A 25,207-nucleotide genomic window follows, 5' to 3' on the forward strand; every position below is an offset into this window, starting at 1 on the left:
TGGGAACACCCATGCAACACTCATGGAACGCCTTCCCAGGGCAGAGTACCACAATGCAGCAATTTGCGCTGCATTGCACTAGTTCAGATTTTTGGAGCTACTCTGAACCGTGCAAAGTGGCTTTGCGTGACTTCATAAATCTGTCTTAAGGTTTGCTTCACTTTTGCACATTACTGCTTGGTGCAACAGGGATGCAACCAGCCTCATAAATAGGCCCCACATTATACATATAGCAAATGTTTAGTCTATTTAATCAATCAAAAGAGTTTTTTGTCCAGCAGTAATGCTGAACTCACATATTTGAAGGTGCACTCAAATATGAGAGTGAAGAAAAAGGCGACTCTGTAAAACAAAATGTTTGCCTAAGATCACACAATTTGACACCTGTTTATGAGTCAAGTACATTGCAGTTAGGTCGAGTAGATTATTCAAGTTAGTCAACCTGCAGGTCTAGTAAAATTTTTATGATTTTCCAAAGCCTGCTGTAATATGGTTCAAACATCTTCCTTTGTTCTGTGACCTATAGACATGTCCATATATTTTTCACTTCTACTTTTAGGGCAATTCAGTCCAGCTGAAGTTTTAACAGACTAAAGGCCTGATTTAGATATTGCCGGATGGGTTACTCCATCACAAAGGTGACAGATATCCTGTCCACCAAAATCTAAATCCCATTATTTCCAACGGGTTATCCATCGCCGCTGTGATGGAGTAACCTGTCCACCAATATCTAAATCAGGCCGTAAGTTGTTATTCAAGTTCATGCACCTTCAGTTTACCTGTTGGTTTGGGCACTTGGAATACATGAGTGCTGACAGGTTTGTAACTACAGCCTTGCCTCCTCTAACTCTTGATGTTTATGCTTGAGTACAGTGGCTCTGGGCAAGCATAGAGCAGGTCCAGCAATACCCAGAGGTTCCTGTTTGGAAACAATCATCTGACAAGACTCGGCAGAGTCAGCACTAGTTCTTCAACCTCTAACAGACTACATTCACATTATGGGTATACTGGCTGGAGGTTGTAGAATAGTTCTGCTCACTTGCCTTTTTGTAGAAACTTGTAAGAGGCCAGGAGACCTACTCCAGGCACAGATCGACACAAGTTATACTCCACAGTTCATTCTGCTTTTTTCTAGGCTCCTTTACACTCAGACCACAGTGGGTATGTTTCTCCTCGGACAGTCTCTTCCTGCAGGGTCATACGATCCTTCCTCTCTCTTTTAGCATGCCAGGCCAAAGGCAGATGCACCTCTCTCCAACAGGTAAAATCAGTGTCCTAAGGGCCTTGTGTAATTTATACCACCAAGTTTTTTCTTCCTTAGTTATATCTCCATTCATGTTCGGAGTATACTTCAAGACTGGTCACACCCTCCTAACTCTAACCTCCCCTCATGTTCTCCTAATAAAGACGGCCTTGTGTCATGGTATCTGTTTCATATATATATTCAGTTTCAGTAGGAAATAACATTAGCACTCTCCAATTTTGTTCATAACCTTTCGTCCACTCCCACTCTCTGCTTCTCTGCTTTTTGCAATATCTTCTATTTGGATAGGAAGCCGTACACTCCCACTTTTATGGGGCGGCTGTACCTTAACCTCCATCATGTGCTGTGTTGTCCAGCTGCAAACTCACAACAATATGGAGTCCTGCTACCTATCACCAGTTATACAACAGGCACATGATGTGCACAAGGCTTTGCCATTGCAGGGTCTTGGCAATATATTTAAGTGGAACTTTACACATGTGGGGCCTGTAGGCACCACACTTGGATTGGTCAGTATTGTCAGTCAGAAAAATGGAAGCAGCTACTGAGGCACTCTTCCCCTCAGATTTCCTACTGCATGTCATGTGTAGGGCGTCTCCCTGAGGTCTGCCCAGTTTATGTGCTCGTCCATAATGAAAGAAAACTCACTGTAGCCCTTTACTACCTACTACTTTCTACTACTGGAAAGGCATTTTGTTTTTTAAAAGGACTTTCACCCACTAGGTTTTATCAAGTGGCATGGTTCATCATTGAGTCTGCACCCACATATCTTCATGTACCTGGGTGGACTCAAACTTGAAAGTCAAGGGACCTCTTTTATGGGTTTTTTACGAGTATCTGAACTGATTAAAATTGCTTAAGGGAAGCTAAACTCTTATGCAATGTATTCTAAGGATCCTTTGGCAATGTTAAAAGAGAGATGTGATATATCATAGAGTATGCATTGCACTCAGACACCTCTCGGTCTACATGTTTCAGCCCTACAATCTTGCCTTTATGGTCAGGAGACTTTCTTCAGGACTGTATTAATTGAGAGATTCCTATAATTCTCTTCTAGGGTGAACCTCATCAATAGTTATAAGCACTGAATATTCACACCCATGTACAGGGACCCAGGAGGACATATTAGGTAGAGAACAGGTGCAATTATAGCCTTTTTTAACCAGAAAACTGCAATGAAGTGAAATGCATTGGTAGCAAATATGCTGCATTTGAAAGCATAACAGAGAAAACTGGCACCATACCTTTAAGGCCTCAGAAGACACTCTGTATCCCATCATGCCCCACAGGTGACAGCTTAGTACTTTTTTCCGGCTCCTAGTGTTAGGATCCTGGAGCACTGAGCTCTCCTATTCTTTGTCTTTTTGTCAAAATATGTTCTTCAAAAACTCCAGTTTTTTTACCTCAATCAACATCTCCTGTATTTTACCTCAATCAACATTGTCCAGTATATACTGTACAGAAGTTACACCATTCCTTCACTTTTTGTGAAATGTGTGGCTAAAAGAAAGCTCAGTGAAATAAACTAATTCCCCCAATGGAAAAAAATCCAATCACCCCCCACACTCGCAATCAATGAATCTCTCAAATGATCAATTTCAAAACAAAGGAATCTACAAATATATATTTAATATAATCCCAAATCAAAACCCAATATCATAATAATCACAAAACAAAACCATCAATAAAAACCATCTATAAAACCAATCAAATCCAGTAAAAGGGAGACAAAAAGAAGACATCTACAATAGTCTATTATAATTAAACTGTCCCAGTTATAGTAGACATAGGCCAATCGATTGCTGTCATCAATCCTTATTCGATACCGGCCTCCTCCTGTGGGTCCAGTAATATAATATAGCGTTGACGCATTTCAGTGGGCTTTCAAACCTTTTCACCACCTTCTTCAGGACTAGCTAATATGCTCCCAACAGTTATTAAATCAAACCTAAATAAACCAACAAAAAACATATATGTATATATACACACCCTTCAACATATCACAAGACCCCATATCCCACCTAAACCCACCCCAATATAAACATTTCATTCCCAAATACAACCCCTAAAGTTTAATCACACACCTAGATTCCTTTTATATCCATCGTCAATGAGAGAGATTTCATTGCCTATATTCAAAATCACTTTATACGCTAAAGCTCAGACAGATCCTCATTCTGCTTCTATTGTCTGTCTCCCTGAGACTCATCTGCCTGAGAAACACCACCATTGCCAGGAGCTGTCCAGGAGAGCTTTAAAGGACAGGGGAAAATATCTGACTGGACTGCAGAAGAGAGGTAAAATAGTTTAAGTGGCCTTGGAGGGTCCCAATCTACCTCCAAGAAGCCGTTCTCTCACTCTGAGCCGTGGCCCAGAGGAAAATCTCCAGAGAGACAGAAAAAAACGGTGATCCTGGTCGACATCGAGATGTAGGATATCGAGGTCATTGCAGATCCTTGTTTGTTCACCATCAGCGTTGATGTCAAGAATACTGTCTCAGCCAAAGCCACTCGACATCAAGGCAATCCTCGCCGGTAAGACCTTGACCTGCGTCGGAGCAGTGTCGTCACTCAACATTGAAGCAAACATCACTGTCACGGCCTCCATTGACGTCAAGGCATCGCTTGTCGATGTCGAGGCATGCATCAACAGCGAAGTCCCAGTTGAGCAAGAAACACCACCATTCGAGCTTGAGGCACCCTCCTGCATCATGGCTACATTCAGTGTTGTAATTATATTTGTGTTTTGACCACTGACTCCACGTTGCACTTAGCCTAACAGCACACCGTCACATTAGTGACCACCAAATTAATTTTGCCTACTGACTTTATTTTAGCATTAGCCACTGCCACGTTAAAAGCTGCAAGTATTTTTCCATGCTCATGTTATACAATGTGCCACTGTTTTTATTCTGCATGTTTGCATGTTCTTTCTCACCAAGGGCTTAGGCTGATAAGAATGTACTAGACTGATGTTTATGGTACAGCAGGGAACAGTTTTGTTTTGAGAGAGGGCACCTTGGGATCTTGGCCAATTCCCGATGTGTTCTTTTCAAAACTGACCTGAAGTAGCCAACATTTTTTAATAATAAACTTATGGAGTGGGAGGAGGTTTCTAGAATTCTCCTCTCTTGTTTGTTTAAAGTATATAAGAGGCCGAGACCAGATGGACCGGGGAGTGACTCAGATCTCAGACATGCTTAGGACGCTGAGGTGTGTCACCCTTCCCGTGAGGATAATTGATCTCTCTCTCCATGATCGATTCTTGGGTCTGGCAGTCTAATGCTGGTAAGGAGGTAGATGACGCAGATTACCCATGCCTCATGGTGATGCATTTTTAATTCATTATTTTCTTTGCATTGTACTATTGATACATATATTTGCTGTGTATATTGCAGCGGAGAATCATTTGTACATGTTTTCATTTAATTGCTGTGACCATTTTTAAATGTGTGCTTTCAGCATGCAAATCTCCTCTACGAACCTTGCAGAGTAAATTAATAAATGTTTCCTTTAGACTAAGAAGCACATTCCAGAGATTTTTATCAGTGCTGGAGTGTTTCATCTCAGTCATTAGTGAAGCAAAACAGATTTCGAGAGTCTAGCCCGTTCCGATGTCAAGGCTCACACCTCCGATTCAATCAACATCGTCATCCAGACCTGTGACCCCCACAGCTGCAAGCTTCATGTTGACCGCCGTCGACGTCAAGACTTTAAAGAGATGAGAGCCATTCACCATCACAAAGCCCAAGGTCGTAATCATTGGCTCAGACAATACCCTCAAATCCAGGAGGATGTTCTTTGTCAACTGACATTCACATTTTGTCAATGCAACCACTGAATATCGCATCTTGTGCACAGTCTGCACCACCTGAGATCCCAATGAACATCTCTCCATGATGGCTGAACAGTCTGCGATACAACAGAGTCTGGGATCAGACTATTCACAGCCATACTCTCCGTCAAGAGCTATTCTGTGATCACCATCCCAGAAGCCAACACCACCACCTGCGTCTCCTCTGGCTGGCTGCCCCCTCTCCTCAGAAGAGGAATGTCCCTGCACCTAGATCACCAAGGAGATCCAAGACACCTCTAAGGCATAGATTGAGTTCCAGAACAGCAAGGACCAGATCCACTTAAAGATCCCGGTAGTCGCACAGATCCCGGTTGCACATGGATGACATAGGTCTCCCACCTGGTCTACATTTTCTAAGTCTTCAGTGAGAGACTATTTGCGCACACTGACAGACACTCCACTGGCAGGAGTATCTCCAATAGATGACCTAACAACGTTCAATGACGTGTTGGTTTGAGGTGCATCTAAGGTAAACATAAACATTCCTGCATCTTCAACATCATCATCGGTCATCTTTGAGACATCCCACCATTGATCAGCTTTGAGACCACTGCTCCTTCTGGTCCCAAGCCTTCTCCAACCGGCTATGGTGCTTTTTCTATCCTGGCATCTTCTCCGAGTTGCTCCATCGCAGATCTTCAAAAAGTACAAAGCACCTGACCAGGATCTGTTATTCTTGAGGTCTGCCCCTCAACCAGACTCAGTTATCATAGCTGCGTCAAAAAAGACTCTCTGTGGTTGCCTCATCTTCTGTACCCCCAGATAAGGACACCAAGCTGATGAATACTTTGGGAAAGATAATGTGTGGCATGTCTGCTTCTGTCATGAAAGTGGCTAGCTATCAGCCTTTTTGGGGAGATACAGCAGATCTCTTTCGGACTCTTTCGGTTCACTGAAAGATTGCCTAAGGAAGATAGGCAAGACTTCCAGGAGATTCTATAGTAAGAGGATCTGGTCTCCAACCAGATTATCAGTGGGGCCTTCAATGCCTCAGTTCTGGCTGCTCATGGGTGCTCCCAGGGATTTAGCTTCAGAAGGTCCTCCTGGCTTTGCCTTACAGGCCACAAACCAGAGGCACAAAAGCAGATTCTAAACCTATCGTTCACTGGAAACTCACTCTTTGGATTGCACACGAATGACAAAATGCCTAAAATGAAAGCAGAGCTTGATACACTCAAAGCCGTCGACCTAGAAAAGCAGAAAAATTTCCATCGGAGATACAGGCCATTTGACCAATGACATTTTCAACAGAGGTTTCAAACCCCTCAGTGGGCTCCACAACAACACCAACAATCCCAGTCTCATTATCATCCTTGCAGACCGGCTAAAGGAAGAGCAACTAACTTTCAGTCACCAGCTTCCTTTGTTGTAAATGGTTCCTCACTGCGATTCAAGTCTCCTGCTTCCGTCGTAAAAGACCATCATGTCCTCAGCGAGCCCTCCTACAGGACAAAGTCACCAGTCTGCTCCAAAAGGAGACCATGGAGAAAGTCCCATGCTCCCAAAGGATGCTAAGAGTATACTGTTGCTATTTACTAGTAAGGGGAAAAGGCCTAAACAAAGAATTCAGACTCATTCTGGACTTACGACTACTAAACAAGTTCATACGCAAATAGAAATTCAGAATCCCGGCCATTCACCAGATATACCCACAACTCCATCAGGGGGACTGGATGTGTTTCATCGATCTCCAGTAAGCCTATTTCCACTTTCTATTCGCACCAAAACACCATAGGTTTCTGCCCTTCACAGTGGCATCCAAACATTACCAGTACAAAGTACTACAGTTGGGCCAAAAATCGGCACCTCGCACGTTCTCAAAGTGCATAGCCATAGTAGCAACATCCTTACGGAGAAAAATAATATTCCTATATCCCTACCTAGATGATTGGCTTATACAAAGTTCCTCCAAGACCCAAATAAAAAGACATTTCCAAATGTGCATTAACACTCTACAAAGGTGGGGTTTCCAGATCAGTTTTGCAAAATCCATACAAACGCCAACACAAAGACTCCGCCACCTGGGTGCAACTTTGGACACAAGGACTGCAAGAGTGTGTCCTTCAGAGGAGAGATTATCCTCAATAAAACTGAAGTGCCACAATCTCCTACGCACCCCGCATCCATCAGCCAGACAGGTGCTGTACTTTCTGGGATCAATGGCCTCTTGCATTTTCATCGTCCCTCATCCCAGGCTGCATATGAGACCTCTACAACAAAATATGAAAGATCAGTGGAGTCAGTTATCAGGCCACTGGGACGACAAATTGACTCTTTCACAGGAGGCAAAGCAATTGCTAACATGGTGGTCTCAGTGTTACAATCTACTGGTAGAGGTCCCCTTCCACCAGGACCCTCCCACTCAATCTCTCATTGCAGAGAGATTAGTAGAGTATTGATCCTTTGCAATGTTTTCTTTATGTCACTTTAAAAAAAACTGACCTGTTTTTTTGTGGGGCATGATGGGATACAGAGGGTCCTCTGGAGCCTTAAAGGCACAGTACAAGTTTTCTCTGTTATGCTTTTAAATGCAGCCTATAGGCTACCAATGCCTTTTACTTCTTAGCAGTTTTCTGGTTAAATAAAGGCTAAAAGGCTGTAATTGCACCTTTTCTCTCTTGTTTTCTACTTTACAGAAATGTTAATGTAAATTAATGATATAAATGAAAACTCAATTTCATTTTAGGCATTTTGTAGCCTATATTGTAGACTGCATATATGTTTTATATATGTATATGTATATATATATGTGTGTGTGTGCATGCATGTTAATATATATATATATATATATATATATATATATATATATATATATATATATATATATAGAGAGAGAGAGAGAGAAAGAGAGAGAGTACTCTGGTTAGTTCCCAAGTTTAGGTAGAGAGCAGCTCCAGTAAGGAGCGATACTCTAGATTTGCTCACCTCCAATTTTTGTTTATCTAGCAAAGTTTTTAAGCATAGGATCAGCACAGTGCTATCCACGTCGAGCTAGATAGGGACAAAGGGGGTAATTATGACCCCGACGGTGAGTGTAAATGTGGAGGTAGTACCGCCAACAGGCTGGCGGTAAATACCGCCACATTATGAGAATGGCTGGTTGGCTGCAGCCACTCATACCGACACTCGCCGGGCCGGAGATGTCAATCTCCAGCCCGGCAGCCAGCATAGTACCGCCGGTGGCATTATGAGCCTGCCTACCACCATGGTTTTCGTGGCATTAGCAACGCCATGAAAAACCATGGCAGTAGGCCCTACCGGTGACAGGTAATTCCTTCCCTGTCACCTGTAGGCGGCTCTCCCACCCCCAACACTCACCAGACACCCAGGCCCCCCTTCCTTTAAACTCCCCTACACCCCCTCCGATCCTCACATTCCCCCCTCTGATCCTCGTACTCAGCCCCCTACACCCCGCACACGCACTCACCAGCAGACACGCACCACGCATACACCCAATCACACACACTGACATACACACATTCATACATGCATACTTCCAGACATGCTTGCACACATTTTTACACACTGAAATGCAGACACACACTCACTTCACCTATCTTACGCGCATTCACTCATACGCATACACCTATGCAAACAAAACAACACATACAGACGCATTCACACATGCACTCACACACTAAGACACACACACCCCCAACACCCCACTCCCCTGTCCTATTTACCTTTGTCCAGGAGGTCTTCCCACAGGTAACGCGAAGGGGCTCTGCTGCCGCTAGCAGTGCCCCGCGAGCAGAACACTGCCAGGCCATATCAGAGGTCATGATATGTCTGTCGGCTTTCAACTGGCGTGGCGGTGCTGGTGGTAGCAGTGCCAGCTAACCACCGTCCGCCAGTATGATCACTGCCAGATTTCCTCCCTTCTTGTGATGGATGGTAGCCATGGTGATGGTATGTTGGCAGCCATCACTGCGGCGGTAGACAATTTTTACCACCATTGATGTAATGAGGGCCGAAGTCTTTTGAAATTTATACAGCAAAAACCTTTAATCATAGGATTGACACAGTGCCATCCTCGCCGAGTTGTAAAATTACGCTATTTCAACAGTCCAAAGCTTTAACTTCATTTGGTTACCTCATTAGAATACCTTCTACTTGGTGTAAAGTCTAACAGAAATACAATGCAGGCTCTTGTAAAAAAAAAAAAAAAAGGTATTTTTAGACCTTGTGAATCTTGTGATAAGCTCAGGCTATATTCTGAGGACGCACAAAAAGTTCATCTTTACTGTTTCCGTCCACTCCATCTTCCCAAGGATTGTAAATACTGCTGCACTTGGTCAAAAAATACTTTTAAAGGCAGAGAGCTTTTGCTTTAGAAGAAAACATCAAAGGAAATTCCATTATCAGGAGATAAAGGCGAGGGAGCATTTTCACTTCATAAAAGGCTTACAACAGGGAGCCTCCTAAAAAATGTAATCCTCTTGGGAAATCTCTAAAAAATTCAGAAGGGTCATGAAAAGAGACTTGCAGCAGATAAAAGTCCTTCGTCAGAAGTTGAACAACAAGAAGGGAAGAAAGACATTTCCATCTCAGTGAGAACAGAAAAAGTCAAACCAGAGCCCTCCTCACCTTTATTGAAGGCACCAACTACTTCTGCGGTGAGTAGTGCATCAATGGAACCCATACCGACAAAGCGTACATAGTAGAAAAAAATGTTGACAAAACCACCAATGTGGACAGTAGTTGACAACGTCATCTCTGTGGTATTGTTGTCAGAAACATCGACTATGACATCAACGACACAGACAACGACTGTTTCATCTACAAAGAAAATACCATAAACAAAGACAAAAACCTCATTGCACGTTGACAGCTTCGTCATTGGTGCCATCAATATTCATTTTTTACCACACACAACCATCAACGACACAGTTGACACAATCAACAAAAAGAATCTTCACCTTCATAGAGTACATTTTCTCCTCTACCTCCTGCACACTTAATGGATGTTGGGGAGTCTGAGGATAATAGTCCTTTTGGCCCTCCATATAGTCCCACTCGACAACCACATCAAATGTCAAGGTGAGAATGATAATGACACGTATTTGCAGAGGGAATACTCCTTCCAGGACCAACCTGAAAGGCCCAGATCCATCAAGCCTTTTGCAGAGCAATATACGAGGCATAGGATGTTCAAGAGTAGTACCAGGCTCAGATGATGCAGGTACTCATAGCTCTCGTCACAAATCATCATATATTAGCTGACAACTACAGGAAATTTTGGAGTCTGGTGGCTCTCCGGTAGGTTTCTCCACATAGTCCTCGATTCGGCCACACCATAGGAAGTTCTGGCTCACATCTAGAACAAATTCCACCACTAAGAATTCTTCCACCCATTACTGAAAAAGGATGTCTACAATGATGATGAAGAACAAGAGGAGGGTGAAATAGCCTGCCTACTTTTGCTGGTTCCGAATGGGAAGATTATGTGGCACCTCTTTCATCTGTGCCTACTTCACCGATGGCTAGTTTTCCTCTTGACAATATAGGAAGGTTTTATGCTCTCTTTGACAAAACGTAAAAGAGATTTGAACTCCCTATTCTGTAAAACAGACAGAATGTTTCCTTTATCATTTTAAAGAACAGCATGCAAGTCTGTTAAATCTATACTAAATATAGACCACATATGGGCAGAGGGTTTGAAACAGATAAAGAACCCAGCAAATATCGGCTGTGATTGTGCCACTTCTGAACAAGAAGTATAAGGTGCCAAATAGTTCACCGGCTTGCTTTATAGGACACCTGCATCCAAACTTCGGTATTATTGCAAGCTGGCCAGAGACATTCTAGGAACCCATCTGTCCCTTATTCCGCTCCTCCTCACAAGGAGAGAGTCAATTAGGCAGTGTAGACAAACATTGTTTGGCAGTGGCAGCTACCACCATTCGAGCTTCCAATCCCCTAACCATACTAGGCAGCTACAATAGACAGAGATGGTCAGATTTAGGAGCCTATTTTGAATTTCTGCCAGTGGACAAGAAGAATGAGGCTAAAGCGGTTATGCAGAAGGGTGAAGGAACATCGCAGAGATAAACAACACAGCCATGGATTTGTTTGCATATGTCTTTTGCCAGCTAGCAGACACAGCAGTCCTAAAAAGGCAAGATTGACTCAAAGTAACCTCCTTTTAGACTTGAAGTCAAGGCAAAGACTGTGGGTATTTCACACGATAGGAAGGCCTTGTTTGGCAGTTATGTATACGAAGCCCTCCAGACTATAAAGTCTGATACAGAAAATGCAAGATTGCAGGGTGCACTACAGCAGAGTAATTATCAAATTTTTCGATATGCTAGAGGACATATTGAAGAAACTTTAAGTCATACTGTTATCAGCCATAATATCAACAACAGGTTTACTTCCAACAATATACACAGCCTCCATGACCAAGCATGTACTTTTATTTTTTTAAATGCTGTTTATTGAGTTTTGTAATGAGGCAAACAATAAGAATGCTGCATGTAGAAACAGAAGACAGGTGTGTCAAATAGTCCATCAATAAGATCATATCAACACATTTAGCCCTCTCCCATCCTACCGAGCTTCTGTGGAACTCATCCATTTTAAAGCTATTCTGTATTTTGCTAGTGTAAGGCCCAGTAAGACCAATTTCCTGCTAAGATTCTTACCAGAGGGGGAGGGGATTAGGCTTAGTAATACTTATCTCCATTGAGATTGTCAAGTATCAGTCGCCATTATGCGGAGGGAGCCACACAGTCCCAGATCATGTGTATGAAGTCAGCTGTGAGCCTTCGGCACTGGGGGGCACGTGTCAGAACGTGTATGGTAAATTACATGTAAAGTCTTGGGAGAGAGTTAGGTTCGATGAATAAGTTATATGGTGTCAGTTTAAACCTAGCATTAGAGCTGGCTCTGCGGACCACCTCATGAACTCGTAGCCAGTCCCTCCCTGTCAGTGTGTCCAGTAGTAATCCCTCACACTTAGCCAGAGTCAGGAGAGGTCTCTTTTTTGCACTTGGCGGAGTAGTTTTTTTTAAAACAATTTTAAGAATCTGTTAGAACAAACTTTTACATGCTTTTAACCTATGTTTACCTGTGAGGCTTGAATTTGAAGGTCTTTGCTCACTTAGTGGGGGAATTCAGTCGTCTTTCTTTGAGTGAGAAAGCACGACACTGAGCAGTGCCATTTTGTGCTCTGTGCTTTCTAGTGTCCTGGAGGAGGGGTTGAGCACCTCGTATAATATGGCCACAGCATGGATGCGCAGCAGCACGCGTAGCGGCACGCAACTGGGGCTTCTAAAGCAAGCCTGTCTGTGTCCATCAATGTCCCGACAGCCCCGGCACAGGCTACTATGCAGGCCCTGCCCAGAAGGATGCCCAAGGATAGTGTATTTGGTGGCTGAACAACGAGGTATGAAGGTTAGGCATATGACTATTTGTACCCTTTCTTAGTGGGTTGTGAAGGCCTGGTCTCTTGCTTGAAGTGTAAATTATCTTTGCTGCCTCTAAATAGTATGGTCAGGGGTTTAGCAGACACAGTCACTACCCTGGGCAAATTCAATGCTGCTTTGATTAATACACGCCCCTTACACAAACACGCTCTTCATATTTACAATTTTAGGGTGGATAGCCAGCTAGATGCCCTTTTTTTTGACAGAAACATGGATGAGGGAGGACTCTTGTCCTGACCTACAACTTGTGATCCCTCAAGAATACACAGCCGACCAGTAGTACTGAATTTGAGTACAATCCCATATCATATGGTAGAAATCAGCCGAGACGGTGCTACAACAGGGGCAATCAGATTCTGGGCACAGACCTACATGGTGAAGCCACTGTGGGGAGAGATACGCCTCATGGAGGTAGTAAAGCTGGATCAGCCGCAGGCGGGAAGAAGTAGTTAGTGTTCTGCGGGCCATCAAGGCATTCTGCCAGTCATCATTTTCATGGGCCCTACTCAGTCCTCTTAATGGGATCTAAGATAAGCTAGGTCTCCTTGGGTATTAAGGATAAGTGTGTGATAGATTTGAGATATTTTCCCCTTTCCTAATGTAAGAAGTTTGGCATCTAAGAGGTTAAATTCCGGAATGGGGGTCAGTTCTGGGGACCTGGGTGTGAAGGGCGTGACACAATTTTAGGTATTTATAAAACTGCATTGTTAGTAAGTGCATACTCAAGCTGAAGGTCTCGAAATGACTTCATGTATGTACCCAACAAGACATTTCCCAATCGTGACAGGCCAATGATGGCCCACTGCGCAAAGCCCTGCAGTTTTGTGCTGTGTCACGGAGCCAGATGCCTTGCCAGAGAGGTGCTTGTTGTGTAAGTTTTGTCACCCATAGAATGTGTGCCAGGGCAGTTCTCCAGGCCAGCAGCACCATTTTGGTGATAGAAGCAGAATCTTGGGGGATCGGCGAACCATATAACGTAGATAGGATTCGGGGAAAGCTCTTGAGGGATGGATCTAAGCAATAAGCATGATCGGCCCTTCCACCATTGAACCAATTCTGGGTCACAAGAAGGTGAAACACCATATAATATATACATAAAGGTGTTAGACGATTTTAATACCCAGGTGAACAACATGGCTTTATAGAAACACTAGCGGCTTTTAACCTTTCAGTGTTCCCCATGGGCCCAACGCATAGGGCTGAGCATGCCATAGATGGAATATTGTCTAACCTTTCTGTTCACTTGGACACTCCGAGACACATACTTTGGTCTGACCATATGCTACTTCTCTTTTCTTGACCTCTACCAGTACCTAAGGAGAGCAGGGTAGACACTCAGGCATCTGCGAGGAGGTCATGAAATAGAGTAATAATTGCAGATCTCCAAATGGTTTTAATGTCCTTTAAACCAGTGCTCACAGGAGAGGTCGATGTGGATGATATTTTAATTAATAAATGGCTAGTGGATGCAGCTGAAGTGGTGGTGGCAAGAACGACCTCCTGAAAGGGTGAACAATCACGTTCAGCCCGCTGGTTCTCACATGATCTTGCTCTAGAAAGAAAAGAATGCAAAATGCTAGAAAGAACAAATGTACAGTGGCTTAACTGTAGGGATCCAGCTAACTTGTCGGAGAGCACAGTGTTGCCTATAGCCAATATGAAGTTGGTACAATTTCTATCTTCTAAGGAAGAGGAGCTGAAGGACCATCTTAAGAGATGTAAGTCCAGCTCTCCCTTTTATTCGTACCCTCCTTACATGTTAAAACAAATTGTTGAGTCGATTAGCCCAGTATACCTGGAGTTTTTGTTGGCCTCCCTACAGGCTGGGGTAGTGCCAGCCTGGTGGAAGAAGGCAAATGTATTTTCCCTGTTAAAGAAAGCCAATGCTGGCCCTAAGGTTTTTGCAAAATTTAGACAGGTCTGGCTGCTACTTCCCACCTCTAAGAGTCTTGAAAAGATTATGAAAATCCAGCTCTCTGAGTTCCTAGCTGCTGGTAACCTTTTGCATCCAATTCAATCTAGGTTCCGGGCACGACACAGCACTGAAACAGCATTACTGGAAAATACAGAAGCCATTAAGTCAGGTCTTGATTTAGGGCTTAATGTAGTCCTCATTTTGCTAGATCTGTCAGTGGCTTTCAATACTTTTTCTCGGGTGGTTGCCACCATCACCAAAAAAATGCTGAATGGAGTGGTGAGAGTAATGTGTGTGTATTAGTTTTGTAGTAAATGGCGTTTCAGAGAGAGGGAAGGTGAGTGACAGACATTTCTGAAGTAAGGGTCACAAACTGTTGCAGAGCCAGAGAGCCATAGGGAAAGTGTGGTTGGGCTGGAAATTAAGTTGAAAGTGTTTTTGTTTAAAATTGGAATGACTGTACGCAGATTAACCATTATTCCCAGAGAGGATACAAACACAGGGCAGGAGAGAAACCAGAGGAATAAAATTTGCTACCAAGGGGATTGTAGTCCAATATCTGAGGCATCATGCCCCAGATAGTGTTGTTCAAGACATGTTTAATCGTCAGGGAATGTAAATTCCTGAGAAGAAGTCAGTGTGTCTGGCTCATGCGGGCTTCTCCCAGGGACCCAGAGGGGTAGCAATCCTTGCAAGGAAAACCCCACCTTTTCAGACAGATAAGCGATAGACTGAACAAAATGGGTGCTTTATTGAAATACAAGGGACCTGGAGGAGTCAAATCATTACTATAATTAATGTTTATGCACTACCCCTGAAATTCTGGATAAGGTTGGGGCTGTATTGCTGGACGCAGATTCCCCCATATTCATACTGAAGGAGAATTTAAAAATGTCATGGCATCTAAAATTTGCAGAACCACCTGCTCACTGATGCATGCATCAAAAGCAACACACCAGTCTCATTTTGCTAGGGCATTGCACCTTACAGTCACATAAAGATTGAAGCACTCTAGAGACGGGCGGTAGGCCTACTATGTAGGGGCAAATAAAACATTTCCCAAATGGGACCATATATTTATTCCAATAACCTAACGTCCCTCAGTAGAGGCAAAAGGGATCTGAGATCTCTCACCAATGGCTGTGGTTATGGGAGCGAGATCAGGAAGGAGATCTAGGTATTCCCCACTTCCCGTAAGGGGGGAATAACTTGAGACTGATTGCATCGGAACTGGAAGACTCAATGGTTATGGGCAAGATTAAGGTAGACTCTGAAGCATACCTTAAAGAAAACGAGAGACCAGTGGATTCCCAGATGATAATATGGTAAGCATATTAGACAGTACTCTGGGATAAGATACACAATATTGTAATTTGTAAGGAAAAGCGTAAATTATAATAATAGACCAATTCAATAGAAGCCAAATTACTGCATCAGAAAACACATTGATTAATAGCCACCTTCCACCCCATCCTCCCCTGCTCCCAAAAAATAGAGACCATTGGCAACACTTAAACAGGAGTACCAGAACAGGATATACGATGTGGCATGCCAAACGTTTCAGCCAACACAAAACAAGCTCTGAGACTGGGGATAAGGCTGGCTGCCTCTTGGCCTGGCTTAGTAAAACAGAGGAAAACACTAGATGGGTGGAGATGATAACAGACAATAGGGATGAAGCTAGGAACTCTGACCTGAAAATAGCACACACTTTTGTGCAATACTACAGTGCCTTCTACGAGGCAGTTACTTTGTTCCAATGACAGCACAATGAAGCAATTCTTAAACTCACTGGATCGCCCATTGTGGGGAGAGGAGGAGATGGTGGGATGTGGGGGACGGACCAGCATATAGAGGTGGAGGAAGTCCAGGAAGCCATTAAGTACATGAAAAGTGGGAAGACACCTAGCCCCAATGGGGTGTCGCGTAGGCTCTCATTATTCTTATGAGACTACTGGATTTTGAGTGGCAGAATTGCCTGCGGTGTGGGAGACTGAGTCTGACCCACTACAGGTGACACCTGTCGCCCCAATCTGGGTTTTGGTCCTGCTAACTAGCAGTGCCTCATCTCGACCCAAGGGCAGGGATGATTGGGCAGCCGGGCGCATAACATAATTTATTTCTCAGGGAAATCGTGGTCACTCAGGTCTCAACCTTTTCTCTCAGTTACATTAGTCTCACATACACAATGACAAACAGAGGCAGTATATGTTTCAATAAGATTTTAATGAAGCGACTGCATCTTAGATAGCAAAGCATGTGCTGCAATAACCAGGACGATACAGCATGACAAGATTCAAATTGTCACAAGGAGAGTAAAGCATAGAAATAACGCTACTATATTGTCACTAGAGTCAATAGACTAATTCCTACCAAGGATATAATAGAGCACAGCATGTAAAGCTCTAATTCTGCCCTTGAGGTTCCTCTAGGAAGACATCATCCCCCATACCTGAGCAAAGGCCTAAAGTCTGCATAAGCAGCTGTAGCGAAGCATTCAGCAATCAGCATACAGTTGTGGTTCTCTGGCTGGAATCTTCCTCTAACATGTAAGGGACAGGGAAGTGTTTTTATAATAAAACAGCTGATGTTCTGAGAAAATGTCCCAACATAAGGATGTGTGTTGTTCTATGAATGTCAGAGACAAAACTTGTACCACGTTCACCGGCAACCTATCTTACTACAGCCTTGAAAGAAGCACAGAGTGAGCAAGAATGTCTTGTTTGAGAACGCAGTGCTGGCCCAGGCAAAAACAGCTAGATAGAGGGAAATAAAACAAGACCGCAAAAGTGGCTATTGTAAGAATAATAAAATGAAGCTGAATAAACAATATCTAGGTTAAAGTGCACAGCGGCAGGCCTAGTATGCTAAAATAATGTGCATGGAGCTATAACTAAAATGGCTTTACAACAGGGGTACCAGCGGAATTGTGTAAGAAACTTCCTCTGTTACTGCCACTCCACTTAGTACAGGCCTATTTTATATGGAGACCCAGGAGAAAGCATCTCTCCCCTCAAACTTTAGACGTGGAATTATTGCAGTTATCCACAAGGAAAGGAAATTCATTGATGACAGCACCTCTTACCGACAGATCTTCCTGCTCAATATGGAGACAAAAATCTTGGCATCAATCCTAGAAACAAGGTCTAGAGTGTTATAACTTCCCTTACACACAAAGATCAATCCGGCTTCATGCCACTATGCTCCACCAGGCATAATTTGTGTAGATTACATAACTGGCTGGCTCTAATACAGATCCAAGTAGAGCCCCTAGTGATAATTTCATCAGATGCTGAAAAGGTGTTTGATTCAATACATTGGCAGTTTATATTTGCATTGTTACAGCAGTTTTGATTTGGCCTGATCTTCTCCAGATGGGTGACTCTTCGTTATTGCAGTCCCGCAGCTTAGTCAAAGTTAATGGGCGATATCTCACTCATTTGCACGGAAAAGAATCATGTTGCTGGGATGTCCACCTTTCCCACGTATTTGTGATGTGCATAGAACCACTGAAATACTGGGTTAGGTCACTGGGAGAAATCAAAAAGATTCAAGGCAAACACTAGTTAAGTAGAAGAAAAGATGTCAATGTACACCGATGATATCCTACTATAAGCTGTGCAACCCCAAACTCCTGTCCCACAGATCTTCAAAATATTTGAGGAATACGGCAAATAGAGTGGATATAAAATGATTGGGAAAAATTCTTCCTTCTCTACACAATCTGGGGTTGTAACAGAATACATGAGTCCCACGTACTCCATGAGCTGGGTCAGTTGTTGGAATGCAAAATTCCCCTATTGCCAATATGTGCTCCTGGGAATTTCAAATGATATAGACCTTCCACGGGCTAAACTCATGTTATATACACTGGGACTGATAATAGCAAAAAAGTGACATAGCCAGAGTGTGAGGCTCTCCAAACGTCCCTACAAAAAGAGTGGCAAAACGGTATGGACCTGCATATGGGGGCTTAAAAAATGACATGAATACAGAGGATGTCCTAGTACATTTTTATCAAATTTGGAGATAATGGATTCAACATTATGGCATGGGGGAAGGAGAAGGAGCGATGGGCGGCTGGGAGAGAGTGGTGACACTTGTGTGTAATATTCAGGCGGGCATGAAGATATGAGACCTGATGCTCACGGGCTTCAAAATTTAAATAGGTAGTGGTACCTGGACACCACAAGACTGTGACATGCCTATTATCAGTGATGAGAACAGGGAAACTTAAAAATTAGTCCACAGATGAAAGAATCTCCTTAGAGGCCATTAGAAATTGAGGCACACCCATAAACGCTGATAATTGTGTGCTAGTGTGCCGCGTGGCTTGCAAAGTCAAAGTGTCCAAGACTTAGGACCTGATTTAAAGTTTGGCAGGTGGGGGCCATCTGCCAAAAAATAGGCCATCTGACGCACTTTATATTATCTCAGATATAATTCTCTTGGATTTTCTTAAGTATCATAGTAACATTATTTTTGCCTGGACGCATGTGTGCTTTTTTTTAAATTTGTTTATCAAAGCTATTTTTCACACAGTCTCTTTAGACAAACCCCTGTGATCCTGGACTTACAGTTCCTCAGCAGCTTCTCCTTTATTAGAACCTTTAAACTGTCAAATGTATAGTCCTGTGGTCTAAATGTTTGTTTCTTCGGCTAGTAATCTCAAACAACCTTCATTGGTGGCCAGTGGAAAACATTATTTCAGTCTGCCCTCATCTCCTTTTGTTCTAATTGCTACCTTGTTGAGTGCACTTAGTACCTAGCCCTTGGCTTACATTTTATGGAGGCACAGACGTGCATTGAGGGCAAACCATGGCAACGTGTCATGGCAAACATTGTTACTACTGTGTATACAAGATATCTGTCTTGTTGGCCATGGTAAAATATGCTTGTTTCAGAATGGCTACTGTACATTGCAATTTTCTTCATGCCACCTAATCTTCCTGAAGAACATGATGGAGACACACTTTATGCCCTGTGCTTGAACAGTATATATGTAACATGCAACAGGCATTAAGTGTTTGGTACTAACAGCAATCTTTGGAACCTGGGGGTATCTGATTTGCTTCTGAATTGATTTCCTCTATTTCTCTGTGAATCAAGCTTAAAGCAAACTGTATCGATGATTGAATTACTTTGAGCAAACCCTTGCTTTGGTATGTTTAAGTTGGTGTACTTTCCTGTAGTCACTGAGTGGTTGTCACTGCCCACGATAAGCATGGCATGCCACTTATCACAGAACATTTTTCAGAGAGCTTGGTATTTTCACAACCTGTGTTTACCTGAGGAGCATACAAGGGTTCTTACTATTGCTCTGAAAGTTTTCTGTTGTGAGGTGATTTAATTGTACATCTGTAGGTCAATGTCAGTTGAGCACCCAGACTCCTTTGCGCATGCTACACGTCTGGGAGCAAGCGGAAACAGGCCAGCCTATAGCCACAACAAGCAAAAATGTTTAGGTTGTTTTCTAAATCTTGACATCTCTTGTTCTCCAGTAGAGAACATCATTTGATATAAAAGTTCAACTATTTACTGCAGTCGCTGAGCCAAAAAATATACAGCATCTGCGTCGGACGGGTCTCAGATGACTGAGTAATCGCTAATGAAAAGCTACAATAGTAAAAAAAAAAAAAAAGTCTTGCTACATTTCTGACTTGTTTTTTGACGTAACCAAGAATCAAGATTGCTCTTGAATAGTTGTTTTCTGTGAACAAGATTTAAAAGTGTCTTTTTGACATCTGAGCACCAGCCATTATGTGCAGGGTTGTTCCTAAAGCCACTAGTGTTCACTTACTTCATAAGAAATGGTTACTTGCAGTGGGGAAGTAGGACTCTAACGTTTCTCTTTGTCAATTCTGAGTATGCTCTGCTGTTTTCTTCTTTTTGGTAAACTATTCTCGGTTAAGTTGTAAAATAATCTAGTTTTGCATCAACAATGCACAGTTTGCCACTAGTTGATTAACTGTGATTTTGGCATCCTCAGCATCCATTTGGTGATGTTGAGGATGCCGACCATGTTGGCAATCTGTACATAGAAGATGCTTTATCAAGAACCCATGTTTCAAGTAGTTTACTGGTCCTTTTTTTAATTCTAGATATACCCCTGTGGGCCGTTCTTTCTTCTCTGCGCCAGAGGGCTATGACCACCCTTTGGGGGGTGGTAGAGAGGTCTGGTTTGGATTCCACCAATCCGTTCGACCTGCTATGTGGAAAATGATGCTCAATATTGATGGTAAGTCTTATGATATTTTTCAATTAATATGTTCTTCAAAACCACCTGATGGAGAAGTACAGTTTTTTGTGTGCCTAATTGTTTCTTCTTCTACAGCCCCCTCTTGTTGGGCATTGGTTTTCACAGTGTTAGCAGTGTCAGTTTAGGAAATTGAGAGTTTCCCTCTGCATACCTTTTGTGGGCCTAGATACATACGCACGCTGGGCAGTTGAGCTTCATACTTATATAAATAACTCAAGCTCACCCACATAATCTGAATATATTTGCACTCTAAAGAATCTGTATAAGTATTTGACATCTTACATCACAAATGTTTATAATAGGTCACGTCTACTAATGTGTAAACGTTGATGATTTGTTATTAATTACTTACTGATCCAGAAATGCTTGTTGTCAATGTCTGGATAATTCTAGCAACAAAGAGTGCGTTCTTTCATTCAAAAAGTGTCAGCATAACTTTTACTAGGAGTATGTTTTGGTGCCTACAATGCATTCTTTAGATTAATCAGGCAGTTTCTTATGAGCATTTTGAGTATGTAGTCGTGTGCAAACGGTCAGTGATAGCATTAGTTCATCTGGCGAGAGATCTCGTTCAGATGTGTAAGTCTCTTGTATTATTCAAACACACTAGCAAATGTCACCAAAACAACTTATAGTGTAGTTTTAGAGCCGTATGCATCCACACATAAGAATAACATTGAGTGGCGCAGCTGCTTGAAAAGCTTCTGGAGGGAGAGGAGAAATAAACCACAAAGCCAGTAAACAAAATAGTAGGTGAGACATATTCAGTTGTCAGTGAATCTGTTTAACTCATCTCTAATTGGTTTTGAGAGAAAGTGCATCTGCTATGGGCACGGTAAGGTTAGCACCGGTCAGTAGTCTATGGATATCAAAAGTAAAATGTAGGCAAACTGATGCTATAATGCTAGTGATTATGCGGAACCTAGTTAAATATTGGTTTGTGTTCAGATGTTTACTGTAACATTGTTAACTTACTGGATAAATTAGAGTATTGTTGAAAAAAAGAATCAGCAATGTGGGGATAATGTCAGATGCGTTATTTATGTGCACTTCGGAAAATCCAAAGGCTGAATGTAACGGGTGATTATTTTAAATAGACTGAATCATGGGAGTTCTAGATTCAGTTAGCAGAGTCCCTAATTCATCATTTATGCATTTGGACATTTAGGGAGTCATTCCGACCCTGGCGGTAGACTACCGCCAGGGCCGGGGACCGCGGATGCACCGCCCACAGGCTGGCGGTGCATCGATGGGCATTCTGACCGCGGCGGTACAACCGCGGTCAGAAACGGGAAACCGGCGGTGTCCCGCCGGTTTCCCGCTGCCCTAGGGAATCCTCCATGGCGGCGCTGCAGGCAGCGCCGCCATGGGGATTCCGACCCCCTTACCGCCAGCCTGGTTCTGGCTGTTTTGACCGCCAGAACCTGGTTGGCGGTAACGGGTGTCGTGGGGCCCCCTAACAGGGCCCCACCAAGATTTTCAGTGTCTGCCAAGCAGACACTGAAAATCGCGACGGGTGCAACTGCACCCGTCGCACCCCTTCCACTCCGCCGGCTCCATTCGGAGCCGGCATCCTCATGGAAGGGGGTTTCCCGCTGGGCTGGCGGGCGGCCTTCTGGCGGTCGCCCGCCAGCCCAGCGGGAAACTCAGAATTACCGTGGCGGTCTTCTGACCGCGCAGCGGTATTCTGACGGCGGGACTTTGGCGGGCGGCCTCTGCCGCCCGCCAAAGTCAGAATGACCCCCTTAATGTCTTTGTTCAACTTTGGAAGGTCATTTGTCTCTGGTGGCTTAAATACTAAATTTGGAGACTGACCCTCACCTTGGGATTAATATTTATATTTAGTAATCCAACTTGAGTTGTATACTTCATTGTAGAAGCTGCCAGCTCTGACATATTTGTACGTGGAAATTCAGCAGAAAATGAGAGAAACAGCCAATGGGCCCTTAAGTGCTACATGTACTATTGCTAGTGTTCAGGACTCTTAGGCATGGATCCCGACCCCAGGCCTTCCTGTGAGCCTTACTACGAGTCCTCAGTACCAGAAGCTGAAATTGCCCCGCAGAGTCCTTAGGCTGTAATCTTCATAATATAGTTGTCCACAACCAATGCTCAGAAACAGTATAATAATGTTGTTGTTATTATTATTATTATTACTATTATTACACAATGATTGCAAAGCTTATTATAGGTATATGCCAAATAGCTGACAGGTCTCACCACTGTAGGCTAAGAGTAGAACGCCACCCACAGCAAGAGTAAACACTCCAGTAGCAGACACAGAAGAGAGGAGCAGATGGTAGTAGTGGGTTTCTAAAACATGTTTGTAGTTGTAGTAATCTGAATCGTAGAGGTGCAGATGTTAAGCAGGATATCACCAAGTGAAAACCGAAGTGAGTAACAAAAACAACAAAGATACATTTGAAGGGAAGACCAGGTGCGAACTGGTATGACAGCAAAGAAATCCCAACAAAACACCCAGTTGCCAGCCAAGATGTTCACAGTTGCATTCAGTTAATTTATTTCTCTTCCCAAGATGTTCACAGTTGCCCAGGTTTAAATTCTTTCTCTTCCAAACTTGACCTGGAAGTACTTCTCCACCTTCATGAATAGGGAAGTCACTGTACTTTCTGATGGGACATGTGTCCTAATGGAACGGGAAGGACGCTAACATCGCCGTATCTCTAAAGTTGCGCTGTGTGTCTCAACACTGTTCTTGTCCTCTTCTTATGCAAAAAAAATAGTAAGTCCTCCTTACAATCCTTACATTAGTGACCCTGAGTTTTTCCTCATTAGAAGAGCTCAGTGGCCCTAGCAAATATTCAGTCAAGGAAATCCTACACGGCTGTGTTAATGTGTCTGAATTATCTAAAAGCAAGCTTACCACCAAACGTGATTTGGTGGAATATATAGTTAGAACTCGTACTCCAGAGTCCTCTAAGAAATGACTTGTAAATGGAGGGTTACACTGACTGAGCGTGTGGTGATTCAGATGAGAAGCCCCCACTTATTAGCCTCACTGTGAATATGTTTTTAAAAACAGACTCCAAATACTTCCATAGAAAATGTTTACAGAATGATGGGTTCCCCACCAGGGAAGTGCTCAGTATTGGTTCTGAGGCAAAGAGTTGTGCTCCATGGGCATCCCTAACAAAGGAAATCAATATTATGTAAAGCTCTTAATGGAACTTGATGGAAGAGGTTCTGCAAAATTGCGATTTCTGCATGCTTTTCGAAGTACCTTTCATTACACTTTTTAAGTGTACGCCCAGTTCCCGGAATAGCAGTTCGAAACAGGAGAATCCATCTTGAACTCTCAACACTGAGTTACTCAATAATGCCTCACTTGGTTTTGTAGTTGATGACGACAACTTTGGGCATTTGCAGAAAAGGCCCATGGTAGATAGAAATCTCTTCAAATGATCTCATGGTTAGTGCATCTGTGATTCACCCTACACATGGAACTACGGTCACCTGTTTTCTCTTGACTCACTTTGCTAATAAGTGCAGGTCAGATAGTCCCACCTCTCTAGTGCCCTCTAACTTGCAGTATAAGGGGTAGGTCAAAAATGCAAGACGTTCTGCAGGCAGTGAACCTTGCATCTCAGGAGCTCAGCAACTTTTTCCAGAGTACAAATTTGAGCAGAATTTGACTTGTCCTCAGATCCAATGATAACAGTACAATCCTTATGACTAATGCCCATTGGGCAGAATTGATTCCATCCTCTGCCCCCCTTATCACGTGCCATATGCTGACTAATGCCTGCTTGCAGTCGCACATTCAAGTGACACTCAGGAGAGATGGCGCTCTGAGGTGCAGCACACACAATATGAGAACACACTTGGGCAATCCAGAAGCATCCACTGTTCACAGTTTGGAAGACCACGTCTCAGATTTTCTTTTTTTCAATACTTGTTCACATTTGATGGCTTTCCTCATCTGCACCACATTGTTTGATCAGGTGGTAAATAGAGTGTGGGCAGTTAAATTATACAGCAAGCCTGGTAGCGTTTTTTTCCCACCATGACTTCAGACCCACTTTTTGCTTCACAAGCTGTAAAACACTACTCCTTTCCAATGCGCCCCGCTCTCTCCTCTTACTAACCACAACTCTTTCCACCACTTTTCCCCAACTTACTTCCTCGATTCAACCGAACCACTCCTGCCCTCCACCTGTCTTTGTACATTTCCAGATGGAACTCTTCAAATACCCTCCTTCAAATTTCACATCTATCTCATACATCTCAAGCAATATGGATGAAAATGGCACTTTCCTCCCCTGCTCTCAAATATCCTCACCAAACTGCACCCTCACCACTTCTTTTTTCATTTCAACTCGGAGTTGCCTCCTATCTAGATAGTTTTACGAAACAAACTCAGGGTACACCTATTCTTCTGAAGGGCTTTTCTTCTTTTTGCAATGTGTCTTCCTGCTTTCCATGCCCTTTCTCTCCTCACCCTTATATGCTTTTCTGGGGCAGTGCTC

General features: G+C 43.2%; 1 protein-coding gene across 1 annotated transcript in view; it reads left to right on the forward strand.

Annotated features, from left to right (window-relative positions):
* LOC138284720 (protein argonaute-3) overlaps positions 1–25,207 on the forward strand; it is a 916,780-nt gene that overhangs the window by 336,241 nt on the left and 555,332 nt on the right. The window contains exon 5 of the mRNA XM_069223834.1: positions 20,563–20,699. Coding sequence (XP_069079935.1) covers positions 20,563–20,699 — 137 coding nt within the window. The remainder of the gene's footprint in view (positions 1–20,562; positions 20,700–25,207) is intronic.

The sequence above is a fragment of the Pleurodeles waltl genome, chromosome 3_1 (assembly GCF_031143425.1).
Source record: "Pleurodeles waltl isolate 20211129_DDA chromosome 3_1, aPleWal1.hap1.20221129, whole genome shotgun sequence".
Lineage (NCBI taxonomy): Eukaryota > Metazoa > Chordata > Amphibia > Caudata > Salamandridae > Pleurodeles > Pleurodeles waltl.